Below are 16,244 nucleotides of genomic sequence, written 5' to 3'. Positions count from 1 at the left end.
TCTCTTAGTCTTTATGGCTCGTAGTGAGTCCCCAGACGATCGCAGGAGAAGGCGCTCTAGCAGAGACGACCGCGAGAGGACTCTCGCTCTGATCGCCGAGGTAAGGGAGCCAAAATTCGCTTTATTCTCACAGCAGTTTTAGGCGAAGACTCGTCGCCCAGGAAACACCGTGACCGCTCCGAAGACAGGACTCGTAGAGAGAGGCGTCGTAGTCGATCGGCTAGTCGCGATCGACGCCATTCCAGCCGTCGTCGTGATGAACCTCAACGCCATCGAAATGACAGGGAGATCAGTCCTAGGGAAGAACGGAGCGGAGAGCATAAATCAGAACGGAAGAGGGTAGAAGTAGAGGACAAGGTCCCCGAAGAAAACCGAGAACGAGATCGGCATCGCGACAGCAGGGAAGACTTTGATCGTCGCAGAGATGAGAAAAGGTAGTCGTATAAGGATGGTTTTTCTGTTACCATCGTTGCTCGCTGGACCTTCAGGGAGAGTCCAAGGCAGCCGCCTCCTCCTCCTCCTCCTCCACTGGAGCGTCGAGGACCCTTCACTCCGTTTGGCAAGGGCAGCGGCAAGGGATCCTGGGGAAAGGGCAGGTCGGAACTGCTGGTCAACTTTATGAAATTTGGTGGAATGGGAGCCTGACTGCGCCTGGGCTCAGTGCAATAGATCTGAAAATTCCGCAGTGATAGGTACGGTGACGGTCCATTCGGTAAAGGTAAAGGAAAGGGGTTCAGCGGTAAAGGCTGGTCTAGCGGGTCGCGAGGATTTGTTTGGAAGCATGACAAATTCGAGGAGGAAATCAAAGCAGAGGAGCAGATCCAGGAAGAAGAAGAAGAGAAAGAGTCTGAAAAGAAAGAGGTGCTGAGGCGCGAGGGAAGCATCGCACTGGCATATTCCTTGGGGCCCTGTTGCGAGGTCCAGTGTAGTGGCTCTCCCGGAAATTCTAAGCATGCGTTGAATATGGCGTTCACGTTGGACACAACGTACAGTGTGGGAAAATATGCACATGGTCAACTACATGTGTTGGTGATGAGATGAAAATTGTGGGGAAATTTTTGCACGTGCATATTGGTTTTCTTACACTTCTTTTTGAGTCCGTGTAGAGATCATCAAAATATAGCGAGGAAAATCCTGAGCTCAGCGGAGGAAAGTGAGCACATACTCCAACACTGATTGACTCTTTTCACCCCAGACTCCACAGGAAAACTCGCCTGCCTCCACAGCCCGTAGTAAGCCGATCAAATTTGATCTTTACGCTGAAAAACTGGACGATAATGTGGTCCAGGCAGTGCTGGACAACGTCAGGGAGAGAATTGATAAGTATTGCCGAATCTGCTGTTATCTCGTTCGAGTGCTCCAAACAGACGTCGTGATGCAATGAAGCAGAAGAGGGAGGAGCGCGAGGCTGAGATTCAGAAAATGATCGCTGCGGGCGAGGATCCTTTCGCGAAGAGGCCCCGTGAGGGTTATAAGGGAGCTGGTATGTGTGTCAAGGCGTACGGTATTTCATCAGTATCGAAGTATTCACAGCGCGCGCTGATTTTTCTGTCCGTTTTGCACAATATTTCTCGTGATCGCGTTATATGTTGACCATTTATTGTCCTTTTATCGGATATCGCTACGGTGGTCGTGCTTGAAGGGGAGTACTGTACCGGTGAGACTCCTCCCCTGAGTTCACAGCTGTAGCATGTTCGCGCCAAATTGACGAGTCGCTGTCTTTAGGGGAAAGGTCCACAGGCTGGTCACGAGATCAGTCCGGTCGGTGGGTTCGCAGGGACCCCGCTCAGGCGGGGGATGACGTCATAGAGCGGCCGAGCGGTGCGTGCTTTACTTTATGTTACCTCTCGCCGATTCGACGTTGGTCTGATAGGTCGAAGAATTACTCAAGACGGAATGCGACCATCAAATCGTGGAGAACTTGAGAGAGGAGTGGTTGATGGAAATGCGAGAGATGATGAAATTCAGCGTACGAATGTCAGCGCTAAATGCCGTGTAGTAGAGAAAAGTCTTCAGGAAAGTCGCTGCCAGCTCGACGGGAGTTCGAGAGGGACGAAGCCGAGGGAGGAAATCGGCGCAAAGAACCGGAGTCCGTCCGCAGACAAGAATCAATGAGTCCAAAGAGAAACAGAGAAGGTGACCTCCAGGTCTCGGCTCGACACGGGGGAGTGCCACAATGCACCCTCAGATGCTCGTCGGGGCTCTAGGGAGGAGGAGAAGGAGGAGCGCGAAAATAGGAGGGAGAGAGAAAGTTCAGGGCTGAGGCATCAGCATAGAGGCCTGAAGATGGAGCAACAGCAGGGGCACGGCAGTAGCTCCCCTAGCGCACGCCCTAGACAGCGCGATCGTTCCAGATCTAGGAGTCATAGGAGAGATAGAGGTAGGGGTTGGGGGACGGTCCTTTGGGTGAACGAGTACGGGAAGATAGACACATTTCTCTGGGAGCGGTCATGGTCCCCTCTCATTGTGAAATAATGCATTATTCGTGTTGCGACATTACTGTGCAATGTTGCCCGACGAATAGTGTCTCAGAAATTACGTATATTGTATAGTTAACACTGCGCGTATTCGGTCGTCGACATTTGGTGGCGGCTCTCTCGTATGCTGTTGCAATGAACTGCTTCCTAGTTGGACCGCTTGAATGCTCTCCCACCTGGCGTTCTTGACAGTCTCTGCTGGTTGTGAATACGGCCCACCGCTCTGCTACTCCTTGTTAGATCGCAGACAATCACCTCCCACTACGAGCAGACGAGATCACAGGTCCCGCAGCGGTGACCGTAGACAGAGTGACAGACGAAGGAGGAGTTCCAGCAGGAATTCGGTCCGTCATGCTGATCAACGCATGAGCTCGTGGTTATCGCCGAGGCTCAGGTACATCGAAGTTCAACTCGCCGCTGAGGCTAGCTGCGTCCTGAAGGACCATATCCGCGTATTTTCTTAGAGTTGACGGGTCTTGCGTTCGAGCAGTTGTTCTATGCGCACATCGAGGATGTGGGTTTTTCGGCAGAACTGTTTTGCTCTATTGTGTTTCCGACCAGCTGCTCCTGCTGCTGCTCTTTGTCTGCTTCAATCGAAAATTGATATGAACGATTAGCACGATGGTTCTTCAACTTCGCGCAACTATAGTGTCAGCAGACAGTGTCACACCAACCTTTGGGAGACAATACACGATGTGAGGGACGCGTGGTATTCCCCAATGCGCTCAATTATTCATCTCGGGCGCGTATATTCTCAGTCTTGATCAGGTACACGGTGAAGCTGCATATTTTTGGTGGTCGATCCGGTGCTGGTGACACATGGACGGTGTATCGTCGCTATAGCGCTTTCAACGAGACCGATCATAAACTCTACAGGTCCCACACTAGTGCACTGGCGGTTCCTCGTTCGTGCTCATCCTTGTGCCGGTTTCCCGACTTTTTGCAAGTCGATTCCTCGGGCCGCAGCCCCTTGACCATGGTGTTTGTGATTTCGCTCTACCCATCTCACGGAGCTGCCATCTGCGTCCCTTGTTGAACTCTTGTTGCGGAATTTTCTGGTTTCAACTTATGCGAGTTTGGAATTCTCAGATTACTCGTCTCGGCCTCAGAGGCCGTACGGGATGCGGTGCATCTACCAGAACTACCACCGAAGACCTTGCTCGGTGAGTGGCCGATCTCAGCGGTTCTGTTGTAGTCTCGTCCAGTTCCTCGCCTCGACGCTGAGTTCGTCGCCAAGCGCCGGGAGGGCCTTCAGATCTACTTGGACAGCCTCTTGCCCTCTCTGGTGGCCATGACGCCTAGCATGCAGAATGTGGTGAGACTCTAAACAATCAGCTGCCCCCAAGAGTTCCATCATGACAGGTGTGTGAATTTCTGGAAGTGCCCATCACTGCTCGCCCGGGCCTTTGCAATCCCTCTGTTCCGATGTCAGGGCGGGTTCCACCCAGCGAAGTGAGTGGTAGGAGACATGTGTCTGCTATGTGTCGCTTCCGGACGGCCGTTTTTCTTAGCTCAATCGTTCACGGAGCAGTTGCATGGTCCTTACAGCATCGACAACTCTTTGCAGCCGATCAGTTCGCTACCCGCATCTTCCGGCACTCGCAGCGAAAGCCGAATCAAGATGACGCCTGACGAAACAGCAAGGGCCAAGTTGGAAGCCTTCGTGGGGAAGGTACGTACTACCGTCTGAGCGTGCTTTCCCGTGCACACGCGTGCAACTTGTATCAGCTAGCGCAAGTTCCCGAGCTAGATGAGACGGCAGATGAAACAAGTTCTCTCGGGGATGGCGTCGACGACGATTCCGTTGGCAATGATAAAGTAGATATCAAGCGGAAATTGTGCTCCATATTTGCGATTGTTGTTCATGACAAGGTACAGGCCATTCGAGATTTCGAATGTTGGTTCATGCAAAACAAACCTCAATTTCGAGAGCTCTCCATTCAGCTCCTCTTCGTGGGGTACGACCCTACTGGTCGGTCATATGTCTACAACGAGAATCCTCACCCACGCATCGGTGACAGCGAGCGCCCCGTTGGTCTCCTGCCAGAAGTGATCCGGAACAGTTGAGCATGGTCGAGCTGGAACTTGCACATTTTCAGATTGGGAATTTTTCGGAGGATCCTCCGGTGTCCGCATGCGCCGCCCTCGGGTTTCTGCGGAAACTGCTATCGTTCGAGTACAACGCTGACGCCGGTATATACACCCACGTGTTCAAAGCCTCCCCACTGTTCATCATTCAAGGCATGCATCTGGACAAGCATATTCGCTTGAACAGAGGTGGCTACATTGCCATCGTCAAATTTGATTCGCAGTTCCATTTAGGTCAGTCTAGTCGTTTGGATGCGTTTCAAATCACGAGGACGATCAGTCCTTCCAGAGACCCACTGCTCGATATCTTCAATGGCGACGAATGGGCGGTCTCGGAGTATGTATGAAGCCGTTGGTTTCATATGTATTCGGTTTCGACTAGGTATTCGACATGGCTCAAAATTCTCGGCGGTGGACCGGCTATCTCTGGGATGATCGGAGGCCCGCCTGGCGTGTTAGTGAGCACAAGGTGACTTCCCGAGCAGTTCAAAGATATACTCGCAGGTTCAGCGACGGACTCATGCACCGAGGATTATGAAATCTTCCGTCCATGGTAAGAGACCAGCAGCGAGTCTTCCGGCCAGATCCATCACGGCTCGCTTCAGGACGTCAGAACTCGCTGGGCGGTCGGCAAAGCATTCGACGAGGGACACAAGTTGGCGGTGAACTCGCTGATACCAGCCGCGCTAGCTGTACTTCTCTCAGCTTAGGCCCGAGTAGAGGCGGCTTGGACGTCCGCAAGATTGCACAGGACGCTCTTCTCAAGGTCTCGACTTGCGTATCGACGATTACTTACGATGATGATATAGACGATGACCAGAGGAATGGCAGTGCTGATGGTGGGTGCACTGTTAGGAGCCCTGCGGCGTTACTCAACACCAAGATAGGCTCCGTAAACTACTACGACTCTTCGACGCTTCCCCCTACCACCGAGAGCGACAACGACTCGGATTCAAGTTTTGATCAGCATCGCTGGCAACGAGTTACGCCGCCAGCGGAATTCGGTGGTACGCTCAGACAACCTTGCAATGTAGGACTCTACCTCAGGATGATGCCATCCAGGATTATTCGCAGGTTCGCGTCGACTACCACAGATTGGCTACTACCCCTCCTGAGCATATGGCTAGGGCCAGGTTGCTTCATTTGCCGTTCCATCCAGAGTAACCCTCGTACTCGCGATGCTTGCCGCTACTCACCTGATATCAGATATGTCGGCGCCCTCATGTACGACCACAAGGCCTTCATTGAGAACGTACTCGAACTTGACACAGAGGGGACGACGCCCAAACTGGTAGGCGGCATACAGGGCGACTCGGATAGCTCTAGAAGTGACTTCAAGGTTCGGGAGAAGCTCCTGGAGTTCTCTTACACTCACTACAATCCTCTCCTGCACAACGTCATGCTCTTGTCGCTACCATCGAGACGGCATGGTAGGCACATTCAGGGCTAGTGTGGGTCATCCGTGACTTAGTCGTTTTAGATATGTTGCCAGGCGAATCGGCAGCAAGTCCCCGGAGTATGACCATGGCTGCTTCCGTAGGGTCGCCAGCGGCAGGGTCTGGACGAGGCAACTCAGTGCAAGAAGGAACAGGTCACACTCAATTTCATCATAGATTAGTATCATTTACCTATCCAGGGACATGCCTTTTGACCGATCTCTTGGATGTCGTGCTCAACGCGCCTAACTGCGCACCTGGTTTTGTGAAGATGCAACTCTTGCGGGCTTTTAAGAAGCTGCCGGCTGAGGATGGTGGCGGCTACCAAATAGCGTACACTAGTGTCGACCTCGGTGACGAACTGGTCAGTCGAGGACCAGGAGTGCCGACTGGGGTGTGGCGTGGTCATGGTAAGCCAGTTGCGTCAGCCGTTCCATATCTACTTCGTGCTCGGCGCAGACAGAATGGGCCTCGACCTCTCTGAATTCCGAGTCCGAGTTGCAAATTCCGAGTTCCGAGTCTCACTGAGCAATGAAATTCTCACTCGAACAGAATTTTTTTCTCTGAGCTCGGAATGTTATCGCTTCCGAGTTCTCGAACTCGGAAAAATGCGCACTTGAACGCTCATCGATCTGTTGCGGTCTCAGTGCCATTGTCTACCGGCCCTACCCCTTCTGTCACACTGCCAGTAACCCCGATTTCACCTGGTATGGACCGAACTGGCGCAGGAGGGCAGACTTATTTGTTCTCCAGCACACTGGACTGTCGTAGTGCAAATCTGAATCCATGTGGCATGGTCATCCAACCATGTGGTGAGGATGGAAGTAAGAGCAATGAAGGCCGTAACTCCCCGAGATTCGCTGTCTTTAGATTGCTGCGAAGTGTCTGCGGCCGCGATTTTCGGGATGGACAGTATCAACCTCGTCAGCGGAGATCTCTTGGGGGAGTACATTTTTTTCTGGCCAACACTCGAGGTGTGCCGATTCTGATCTCCTCTGTGTCCAGTTTTCTCTCAGAATTTCATCTACATCCTCCAGCACGTCGCGCCATTGCTACCAGCTTACCCTTATGAATTTCACCATCCTTTCATCGAATGGATGTAGGCGGGGTGCATGCAGCAACGCTGTTTCGTTCATTTTGCTTATTCCAGCTATTCCGGGGTCGCACCTGACAGCATGTGTCTTGGAGAGGCAGCTTCGCCGAGGATGCCAAGGGGACGCTCAGGATCCGCTGATAGCTCGTCCGGCCTCGGGCGGTTCGGCGGGGCGGGTCTGGACCATCCTGTCGAGCTTTCGGTGGAGTCCTGATGTGTGTTGATACCTTATGAGAACTGTTACTCTGCATATACTTGTTTCACTCGGCCTTAGTATTGTGTTCCCGTCGTTTGCATCTGTCTTCGCATCCATCACTGCGGCTTTTCCAATGTATGTCTATGGCCGTTCCGGTTTTGCATGACCCAACGGCAACGTCATTTGTGGTCCCCTCGGTCCCTCAGCTCTACTCCTATCATATCGGTACATGGTCAGCTCTGGTGGGATCGATTGCTCCGTCTGTTAGGTCATGGCTTGGCAGCCACCGATGTTGACACTGGGTCGTATGCGCACCGACTAACTTGCGGTCCAGAGCTACAGCGTGATCTATATCGATACACTCACCCAGGCCTCCTCTTCAAGCACCCCATGAAAGATGTCCACCTCGTTCTTAAAGGGATTCAAGGAGAATGCGATGGCAAGGTCTACCTTGATGCCAAGTACACCCTCAATGGCAGCAGAGTCCTGGCTGGGAACAAGCGGCCCAGTGGTGGTAGACGCCCCCTCATGCGGTCGATCTGCACCAAGCCAGGATGGGAGGAGGAGTAGGCCCGTTTGCCGGGAGTCTCTATGAACCGTCGATGTTGACGCTCTGCCCGCAGTTATAAACTGTTCGTAAGTGGTCATTATATGGATGGTCGGGCTCTAAGCACGAGCCTCAGCATTCATTCGGACCATCTCCACGTACCACAAGTGCCCCCAAGGCAAATGTAAGAAGACATAGTCAGTGTCGGGACTGCATCCATGTCCTTTAGGCGGCCTCTCATTCCGAAGCACCTGCCGCCTCAATGGCGTGTTCCCTTCAGTTTCGAAGACTACAATTTGTACAAATGGCTGTGACATGGTGCTTCCTAGCAAGTTTCTTTGTCGTGTTCTCCGCTTCCATACTGTGTTTATCTTCGGCAGGTTGAAACCTTCGTTCGACCATTTTATGACAGGCCAAGCGCCAGCTATGCAGCCGCCTAAAGATGGTATACCGCGGCAACTACGCATGTACGCCCCCACTGAGCAGTCGGACTCTTCATATTCCCTCATTTTCCGTCGGGTTGAGGCAGGCTTGGTCAAAGCGCTCGCGTCCCGGCCCAAGGAGGAGGTGCGGTTAGCAGCTTCTCTGGTGACACTGACGGACAAAACCACCGGAGAGCCCATCGGCCTTCCTATCAGTCGGGCGAGCGGTTGGTGCTTTATGGATCCGGCGGGGAGTTTCAACACTAGTGAAGACGCCCTCCATGACCAACTGAAAGCCCTCGAGTTCCTCAAGGCCCATGAGACCGGATGGACTAGCGTGGATGTCTCGGAAGCCAACTCCGCCCCCACAGGTGCCGAAGAGGTCATCGAGAGATATTTGCTATACCGTCCGGAGAGCTCGGTTCATCTACGTGTTGACATCTGTGTACTCCAGGAGAATTATTCTGGCAAAGAAGGCGCTTGCACCGTCCTTCGCTTCAACAAGGGACCCGACTTGTGGTGGCGAGTGGTTGTCCAAAACCAAGCATTACGGGTTGATGTCAATCCAATGCTGCTTCGGAATCAGTATACTAGAATGATTGGAAAGCATACTCATGGGCTTAGCGTAGCGGTCCGAGACCTGCTTAGGAATGCAGAGTCTCTAGCAGCGATGGCTGACACTATGCCACCGCCACCACTGTGCTATGAGAACCTCTTCACTTCTACTGGGGCAGCGGCGAGCTACAACGTCGAGGACCACTACGATCGCAAGACGAGGAATCAGATATCACAGGGCGAATCAGAAGTTGGTGCCCTGCGGAAGTACAATAATCTAGTCAAGCGAGTCCTCATCGATAAGTTCGTTCCCGCGCATGGGCCGGTCGTACTAGACTTGGCCTGTGGACACGGTCAGGATCTTTGGAAATACAGCGCTTGCAAGCCCCGGTGAGTTGATACATTTTCCCGTTGTGCCGTCAACCGGGCACGATTGCTCATTTTCCCCGCGTCAGGTTGTACGTCGGTGTTGACATCTCAGCAGAGGCTATCGAGGAGGCCAGGCGGCGGTACGCGGAGAGTGAACAGAGGCTCAAGTATCGTGCCGTGTTCATGCAGGGCAACTTAGAGGACGGGGCCACGTTTGACAAGGTGAATATACGTGCGGCCCCAGGTGTGCTTATTACTTCCTTTTAGATTTTGGAAATTGTCAGACGGGAGGGCGCGAGCTCGGGAGATGACCATCGAGTTTTCGACACAGTGTCGATGCAGTTGGCCATGCACTACCTCATGAAGACTCGAGACGCAGCCCAACAGTTCCTTAGCCGCATCGCAACTGTGATCAAGCCTGGTGGAAATTTCATCGGCACGATTCCCTGTAGCGAGACCATCGTCAGCAGACTCAAGCGGGCGAGTCTTTCCTCGGACGGCTCCTCCAAGTTCGGCAATGAAGTTTACAGTGTGACTTTTGAGAAGGATCAGCTCCTTAAGTTGGCTCCCTCCAACCCTGTAGAGGGTAACGAGGAGGGTACGGCGATTGATCACAAGAAGGGATCAACCGAGTGGGGAGTCGTCTACCAGTTCTGGCTGATGCAAAGCATCGATGATCAGGCTGAGTACTTAGTCCCCTTCAAGGCCTTTGATGCGGTAGCTCGTGCAGCCAATTTCAAATGTGTGCTGCATGCAAATTTCGGCGCCTTCCTCGAGCACTATGAAACGAAAAGCGAGATCGTAAAGAAGTTTCGATGGACTCATTCGGACGTGGTTCTATCACCCGAAGAAGAGCAAGTATTCAAGTTATATACGACGTTCGTCTTTACCTGTACTTCGTGACACATTGCCGTACTCGAGTGCTTTTCCAGAGTGCCTTGCGTTGGAGTGACATTATTCCTTGCCGTTGATTTGTTATTGATCGATTTATGAGTGCCGAAATCACCAATTCGCCTCCAAGGTTTCATGCGAATCCCATGGGGGGCTGGGTCCGTACGACATCCTCATATATATGCCTGCTACCTTATAAACGTACGCCCCGCCTCAAGCGCAGTACTCTTGCCTTTCGAGCGAGTCCGGCAAGTACCGGTCATCAACAAACGTGTATATGTATACAATTGTACGCGGACGGTTCTAGTGCTTTTCCGATCATCCCAGGAGTCTTCACATGCTTAAGGCACGTGAATCCACATGGCAGTGAAATCTCATGGCCTCGCCTCGACAAATGCGTCTTCCGCTCATCTTTATGCTTCGCGAGAAGGTCATCATCGGCGTCATCATCTGTATGACGATGTGTTGAGTTTGTATACAGCAACGATAAACATAAATCTGACATCGGTTCATTGCCTCATAGAGTGAACATATACCTATGTGAAATAAGGTAAGAACACCTTAATACTAATTCGGCTTTCAAAATATGAGTGACTGAAAATACAACACTTGGGTAAGTAGTTCAACACCCTTGAAGACTTTCCTTGCTCCATGAACACACTAATCATCGATTTGAGTCAACATGGCTACACCACGCTTGACCCAGAACGTTTCATCATGTTCCGCGGCGATTGGTAGGAAAATCATCATCACATGGTTCGTTGAATGTCCAGACGTTGAAAGTGTACCTGAGCAGTCAAGTATGTGCACTATTCAAAACCACGCAAAAGATGCATTCGCTGCCATCGAATTCAAATCCCCCTGACCTCTTCTTTCGCTCGTCTTATACACTGGGCAGGTATAGATCCTCCCGTATTTCGTCTCATCTCTATCCATTTCGACCGGCTTGAGCCAAATGTACGGGACTTCGGAGAATAACACCTTGGGGAACGAGTCGGCGATAACCATCTTTTCGTCATCCCATCTGAAAGGGTCGCCACACTGCAACGCGCATCGAGGTCAACTACTCTCACCTTGCGCCATCCATGAATAAGCCTCGGATAATACAGCCTTTTTCTGGTAATCCTGGCGATGTATTGTCTGCCTTGAGGACCTCCATATTCCAGATACAGCGGTCGATAGCTATCTTGTCTTTTCGGGCAAAGTTCTGCAAGACTCCGGTCAAGAATGCTTGCTGGAAGAAGAAGCCCGAGAACCAGAAAACTGATGGGGCGTCAGATTCGACCCAGCCGTCGAAGAACTGCAGACGTTGGAGGAAGTCTGCAACGTAGCTGCCTAGCGGCTTCAAGCTGGGGTAGGACACCTTAGCCCACACCGAAGGGACTTTGTTACTCAGGAGACCTTCAGCCACCTCTTCCAGGTCTGGGCTGAAAACGACCAAACCCTTGACGGCTTTCTGCAAGTTCACCAGCGTATCTCTCAACCGGTCCAGTAACTTATTGCACTTCAAAAGCTCCTGCACCAGGACAGTGTTTAAACACTGATCATAGCGCACTGGATACGTCCTCTGAACCGCGTCTACGTCGAAGTTTTTAGGAAGGGACGCGACTATCTCGGCGGCCTTTTCTCCATAAATCTCCTCGGGAGTTTTCTCCTTCTCGCCCTCCTCAGAGTCACCACCACCCGTCTTCGGCATCAGCATCACTGCCGTTCTCAGAATCTCCATGCCTTCATTGATAGCCGCCGTAAGATTGGCGTTATTGTGTAACCAGAAGACCTCGGGGGTCTGGTTGATCGGGAGCCCTCGTATGTACTCCATATAGGAGGACAACGTTCCTTCCTTGGGAGCGAAGTAAGTGCCGCTTATGCTGAATTTATACTCGTCTTTGAGAATTCTTTCAGTATAATAATCCGTCAAAATATGGACGATTGCTCTACGGTCCTGAGCATCCGTAACTCTGCCGCCGTAGTTTGCCTCGGCAACCATATAGCTCAGAGCCTTCCATGGGATTCCTTCAAACTCATCCAGGAAGTTTTTGAGCTGCTGACGGGAGATGTCGCGATCAGGCTCGGAAAATTGGTAAGGAATATTCCATCCCAGTGGACCAAATTGCCTTCGCTCCAGAATGACAGCGTGAAAGAAGCAAAGACCAAAGAGGAGCTTCTTGAAGGCATGTGGCTTGCTGCAACTCTCGAACCACTCCTCGTCCATACCTATCAACAAACACATTCTCACTGATCGGAGCTAGGGCGTAATGCTACCCATGTAAGCTCGCACCAGACTGTTCTTCAGACCTTTGGGAGGCTCCAGTGTCATCTTGATACCGTTCTGCAGAACCGATATCGGAAAGGCGGGACTCGGCATGGCAGTGAGCCACAGACGGAATTCTAGGTTAATCTCATCTTCGCGGAAGTCTTCAACGACCTGTTATTCCAAGAGATGAAATGGTTGACCGAATAACACGACTTCAGTCTTGCCTTCTCCAGCACAGGCATCCAGCTGACTGCCAAATGGCAGTTCTGCAGCAGGACCCATTTGCCGAGCTTCGTCCCTTCTTCGAGAGCTGCCATTGCCTTAGGACCTGATTGAACATACCATAAACTGGAGCCGGACCATGTACAGTGAGATAATGAATTCCCATGTTCTCAGCCCGGACTACTCGGTGCGCTATCTTACCCTGTCCTTGGCCCAAACTGATCGCGGAGATGTTAGCCAGCATATCCTTTCCCTCTGCCAACTTGATGATGTCAGCCATAGGGTCACTTCCGCTCGACAAAACGAACACGAGCGGGATCGAAGGCCGCGAGTCATTGTAACATGCCTCAAGATCAAACGGCGGTGGTTCCAGGAAGAAATTGCCTGAGCCATGAGATACTCACATTCTCCCGAGCACGCATTGCGGTGCCTTACCGAGCTTCTTCTCAACGATTTCTTGGATAGCTGGCACCAACGCGTCGGCTCGGATTGCCAACAGCACCAGTGCCTTTTCCAAGGGAGTGCATTTCTTGTCGAAACTGTTGGGCCATTCAACATCGCGGGGGTTGTCCGAATCAAATATCGCCTGACGCGTAGATGCTTAGTGACAGTTAATGACGACGTGATAGCCCTCACCTTCCAGCCGTCAACTTGAGACTTGAAGGCCTCCTGGAAGCCATCAAAGGTCTCTCCCAGCTTAGCCAACTCTAGCACTCTTCCCCAAGAAATATCTGAATGATTCATTGCCCATATCAGCACGGCTATTCATACCGGTAAGCCAGGCCGTATTGGGGGGCTTCTCCTCAGAAGGAGCGCCACCGCCGCCACCACCAGTGAGGAAGAGACGCATCTGCTTGAAGTTGAGCTCCTTGTCCACCTCCTGCATCTTGAATGCGAGCTGCATTGAATATAGCAGCCTATGGGCTTCGAACAGGGAGCGGCAAACCATGACATATAACAGCCGAATAGTAGAGCTGAATCGAAAAGGAAGATGTCACGATGGTTCATTCAAGTTGAGATGAGCGAAAGCCATCCAAAGACATTCGGCGTACCTCGCCAAATTGGCCATCCGATCCGCTGGCGAGTTGGCAGCCTCTGCCTGGTCGATGGACATTATGAATATCATGATGAACCAGTCGAGTGAGTATTGATACATAGGGTCGACGATGCAGAGGTCAGAGACCACGAAGAACAACGAGGCAGACCTGAGACGGCTAGGAGTACGCTGTTGAATCGAACAATTCCATCGCGTATACGGAGTTATGGACACCAGCAAATGCCGGCCAGCAATCCGCGATTTTACTCCACCGCTGATCGAATGCCGTCCGGGATGAACAGCCCATGGTTGATACTGTGCTTGACTGAGGGCACGAGCCTCACCTTAGTGCCAAGGGCCTATATGCTTGTCTAGTTTCTTGGATCTGCGCTGCAGTCCTCTCTTGTTGTTGAACCTGTTCCTCAATCTTCTGACTGGCAATCTTCGAGTTAGAAAGCGTCTCAATGAGCTCCTCGTCGTCCAAGATGTTGCCTACAACAACACGCTACAGACCTGATCTTCCACACGTCCACGTACCAGTAGCGCTGGAAAGCAACGCCAAAATGCGGTCTTCAATCTCTTTCAACTGCGCCTTAGACTGAGCGCTCTCCACGACAAGACTCACACGCTTGGCCTCGATCTCCGGCTCTTCCTTGGCAACCACGATACCTTACACATCGTGAAATCACTCACGGTCGGCACACTACGATCACTAGCGTAAACATTTCATCGCCGAATACACATGCTATGAAGGGCTATTTTTCTCACCAAGCATTTGGTCCTGCAGGCCGTCCACTGTCGCCATGAAATTGAGGATAGTAACCGAGACACATATCTCGGGGGCGTAATGAGGATTCGGCAGCTTCGTGGTGAAATATAGACGGAAGTCCTTCGACCATTCTATTGTACTGTCACCGAGCCGAATCATCTCCAGGTTGCCCTGACGATAAACAACTCCATTACGCCGTGTCCTGATGAGGGCTCACCTGTTTAAACGTAGCCTTCTGGAGTAGAGGATCCAACATAGGGTCCAATGACTCAGCAATGTTTTCAATTAACACTGGATTTCCGAACTGTATCGCATTCTCGAGCTCTCTAGCGTAGTTTTTCGTCAGCCGCAAAACCTGGGTGAATCGATCAGAGTACAACCAAATTCGCGGTATCCTACCTGCAGGTTTTTCTCCATATTTTTGATCCACTTGTTCGCCTGTTGCTGAGGGTCGATCATCAGTGGCCATCTCCTCGAGTTACTCATTATGATGGCATTGTCAATCGACAGACCGTCGTTCGGCAATTTATCAATCACCCTGAAGGGACAAATTCTCCATCGCTGGTATGTGCCAGGCTAAATCACCATGCAAATCATCCTTGGTGCTAGTGACGACCACCAAGAACGAAATCGACTCGGTCTCAATCTTCCGTTCGAAATTATTCCCATCTCAGCGCCAACAAATTCTACCCGCGAGTTACTCACCACTGCCGGATCTTCACAGCATCTCCGATACAGTTCTGTAAGTTGAACTGAGGACTTGCAGGAATCTTGAGCTCTTGCAGCTTTCCCAACCATTGCACCATCACGTCCGATCGATATGAAGCCGTGAACACGCCTAAGCAAGACCGTGAGAAGCAGAAGATCCCAGGCTTAGACACCTTACCGAGATACGCTATAATGCCACTGGCAATGAGGATGTCTCCGGACAGGTTATTGTAGTCCGTTCCAAGGCGATTAGAAGCCGCCGTCCACCTCGACTTCTCTCCACCGAGACCAGTGATCAGTTTTTCGGCTCTGAAATCAGGAACAATCAGCAGCTAACTCTGAACTTCGCGATCTGTGGATGAATATAGTGTCTCATAGAAATCCAGGATGATACATGACGACCAACGGCGACTAATACTCAGCAAAAAGTCGCAGCACCCATTCAGATTTTCTTATACCATCACCAAGACTATTCGGCTACGTTACCTGACGAGCTTGGCGGCACAATCATCTCTCTGCTTCTGCAGTTCCTCCATGTATTCCTTCGCATTATTCAAGTCTGATACCAACTTGTCCACAAGTGCGATGACCTCGGCCAACTCCGCTTCTTTTTCAGCCAACTTCGCCTTGGCCGCTGCCGCCTTCCCCTCCGCCTCCGCCAGCGCTGCCCTTTTCGGCCCCACTTCCTTGGCTACTTTATCATACACGACCATCGCTCGGGCCCATTTGCAAATTCCCATCGCTGCAATAGAGGCCTTCTTGATCACCTCAGGCTCGAAGTTGGGATCATCATATAACGGTTTGACCTGAAATGATACCACGAGATTAGTCCATACGTGGTGCTTGTTCCCTGACCTTCTTCATGGCCTCCTCAGAAATATTGTCCTTGTCGAAGTTGATGAGCCTATCGAGCAACCTTGGATCACCAAGCAGCTCCTTCTTGGCCGGCTCCCAGAAGTCTTCCACCTTTCCTCTACCATCAGGGGCCGGTACTTTGTTAGGCTTAACTCCGAAGAAGTAGCACAGGGCTTGAGCCACCAGTACAACTCCGCCTGAATGAAACCATGTGCGCACCGTGGTTCCGATTCTCGCATGAGAAGCTGTTGGCTCTCCACAACGAAGACATCACTCGCGTGCTGCCAAAATGTGTCTCACCTGGCGGGGTCTTCATCGCCTTCACC

General features: G+C 51.7%; 5 protein-coding genes across 5 annotated transcripts in view; 3 read left to right on the top strand and 2 right to left on the bottom strand.

Moving 5' to 3' along the window:
• Positions 1 to 7,308, top strand: part of Pmar_PMAR028257 (hypothetical protein) — a gene marked incomplete at both ends in the record, with an annotated part of 8,116 nt that extends 808 nt beyond the window's left edge. Inside the window, 30 exons of the mRNA XM_002774206.1 lie at positions 25 to 100; positions 143 to 339; positions 489 to 596; positions 693 to 861; positions 1,196 to 1,323; positions 1,368 to 1,468; positions 1,874 to 1,969; positions 2,017 to 2,136; positions 2,189 to 2,311; positions 2,355 to 2,380; positions 2,718 to 2,821; positions 3,246 to 3,353; positions 3,567 to 3,640; positions 3,683 to 3,792; positions 3,840 to 3,936; positions 3,989 to 4,149; positions 4,206 to 4,295; positions 4,350 to 4,526; positions 4,577 to 4,754; positions 4,800 to 4,902; positions 4,948 to 5,023; positions 5,070 to 5,118; positions 5,276 to 5,457; positions 5,640 to 5,725; positions 5,772 to 5,995; positions 6,046 to 6,156; positions 6,202 to 6,411; positions 6,872 to 6,975; positions 7,018 to 7,100; positions 7,152 to 7,308. Coding sequence (XP_002774252.1) covers positions 25 to 100; positions 143 to 339; positions 489 to 596; positions 693 to 861; positions 1,196 to 1,323; positions 1,368 to 1,468; positions 1,874 to 1,969; positions 2,017 to 2,136; positions 2,189 to 2,311; positions 2,355 to 2,380; positions 2,718 to 2,821; positions 3,246 to 3,353; positions 3,567 to 3,640; positions 3,683 to 3,792; positions 3,840 to 3,936; positions 3,989 to 4,149; positions 4,206 to 4,295; positions 4,350 to 4,526; positions 4,577 to 4,754; positions 4,800 to 4,902; positions 4,948 to 5,023; positions 5,070 to 5,118; positions 5,276 to 5,457; positions 5,640 to 5,725; positions 5,772 to 5,995; positions 6,046 to 6,156; positions 6,202 to 6,411; positions 6,872 to 6,975; positions 7,018 to 7,100; positions 7,152 to 7,308 — 3,628 coding nt within the window. The remainder of the gene's footprint in view (positions 1 to 24; positions 101 to 142; positions 340 to 488; positions 597 to 692; positions 862 to 1,195; positions 1,324 to 1,367; positions 1,469 to 1,873; positions 1,970 to 2,016; positions 2,137 to 2,188; positions 2,312 to 2,354; positions 2,381 to 2,717; positions 2,822 to 3,245; positions 3,354 to 3,566; positions 3,641 to 3,682; positions 3,793 to 3,839; positions 3,937 to 3,988; positions 4,150 to 4,205; positions 4,296 to 4,349; positions 4,527 to 4,576; positions 4,755 to 4,799; positions 4,903 to 4,947; positions 5,024 to 5,069; positions 5,119 to 5,275; positions 5,458 to 5,639; positions 5,726 to 5,771; positions 5,996 to 6,045; positions 6,157 to 6,201; positions 6,412 to 6,871; positions 6,976 to 7,017; positions 7,101 to 7,151) is intronic.
• Positions 7,309 to 7,452: 144 nt separating this feature from the next.
• Pmar_PMAR028256 (hypothetical protein) lies at positions 7,453 to 7,860 on the top strand (the record flags this gene model as incomplete). The annotated part of the gene is made up of 2 exons (XM_002774205.1): positions 7,453 to 7,522; positions 7,559 to 7,860. 2 exons carry the CDS (start codon positions 7,453 to 7,455, stop codon positions 7,858 to 7,860), a joined length of 372 nt encoding a protein of 123 aa, XP_002774251.1.
• A 637-nt stretch (positions 7,861 to 8,497) lies between these two features.
• On the top strand, positions 8,498 to 10,107 carry Pmar_PMAR028255 (conserved hypothetical protein; the record flags this gene model as incomplete). The annotated part of the gene is made up of 3 exons (XM_002774204.1): positions 8,498 to 9,204; positions 9,270 to 9,405; positions 9,451 to 10,107. The coding sequence occupies 3 exons, from the start codon at positions 8,498 to 8,500 to the stop codon at positions 10,084 to 10,086; spliced, it is 1,479 nt and encodes a 492-aa protein (XP_002774250.1). The 3' UTR covers positions 10,087 to 10,107.
• Positions 10,108 to 10,734: 627 nt separating this feature from the next.
• Pmar_PMAR028254 (dynein heavy chain, putative) lies at positions 10,735 to 16,189 on the bottom strand (the record flags this gene model as incomplete). Its single annotated transcript, XM_002774203.1, has 20 exons — positions 10,735 to 10,862; positions 10,941 to 11,098; positions 11,148 to 12,288; positions 12,337 to 12,499; positions 12,553 to 12,656; positions 12,752 to 12,934; positions 12,986 to 13,136; positions 13,187 to 13,281; positions 13,322 to 13,524; positions 13,603 to 13,755; positions 13,931 to 14,078; positions 14,124 to 14,255; positions 14,355 to 14,526; positions 14,573 to 14,710; positions 14,755 to 14,893; positions 15,061 to 15,193; positions 15,242 to 15,372; positions 15,550 to 15,869; positions 15,919 to 16,115; positions 16,138 to 16,189. The coding sequence occupies 20 exons, from the start codon at positions 16,187 to 16,189 to the stop codon at positions 10,735 to 10,737; spliced, it is 4,041 nt and encodes a 1,346-aa protein (XP_002774249.1).
• A 29-nt stretch (positions 16,190 to 16,218) lies between these two features.
• Positions 16,219 to 16,244, bottom strand: part of Pmar_PMAR028253 (hypothetical protein) — a gene marked incomplete at both ends in the record, with an annotated part of 154 nt that continues 128 nt past the window's right edge. Inside the window, one exon of the mRNA XM_002774202.1 lies at positions 16,219 to 16,244. Coding sequence (XP_002774248.1) covers positions 16,219 to 16,244 — 26 coding nt within the window.

This window comes from Perkinsus marinus, assembly GCF_000006405.1.
Source record: "Perkinsus marinus ATCC 50983 genomic scaffold scf_1104296958686, whole genome shotgun sequence".
In the NCBI taxonomy this organism is placed as follows: domain Eukaryota; phylum Perkinsozoa; order Perkinsida; family Perkinsidae; genus Perkinsus; species Perkinsus marinus.
This window is presented reverse-complemented; position numbering and strand designations above follow the sequence as displayed.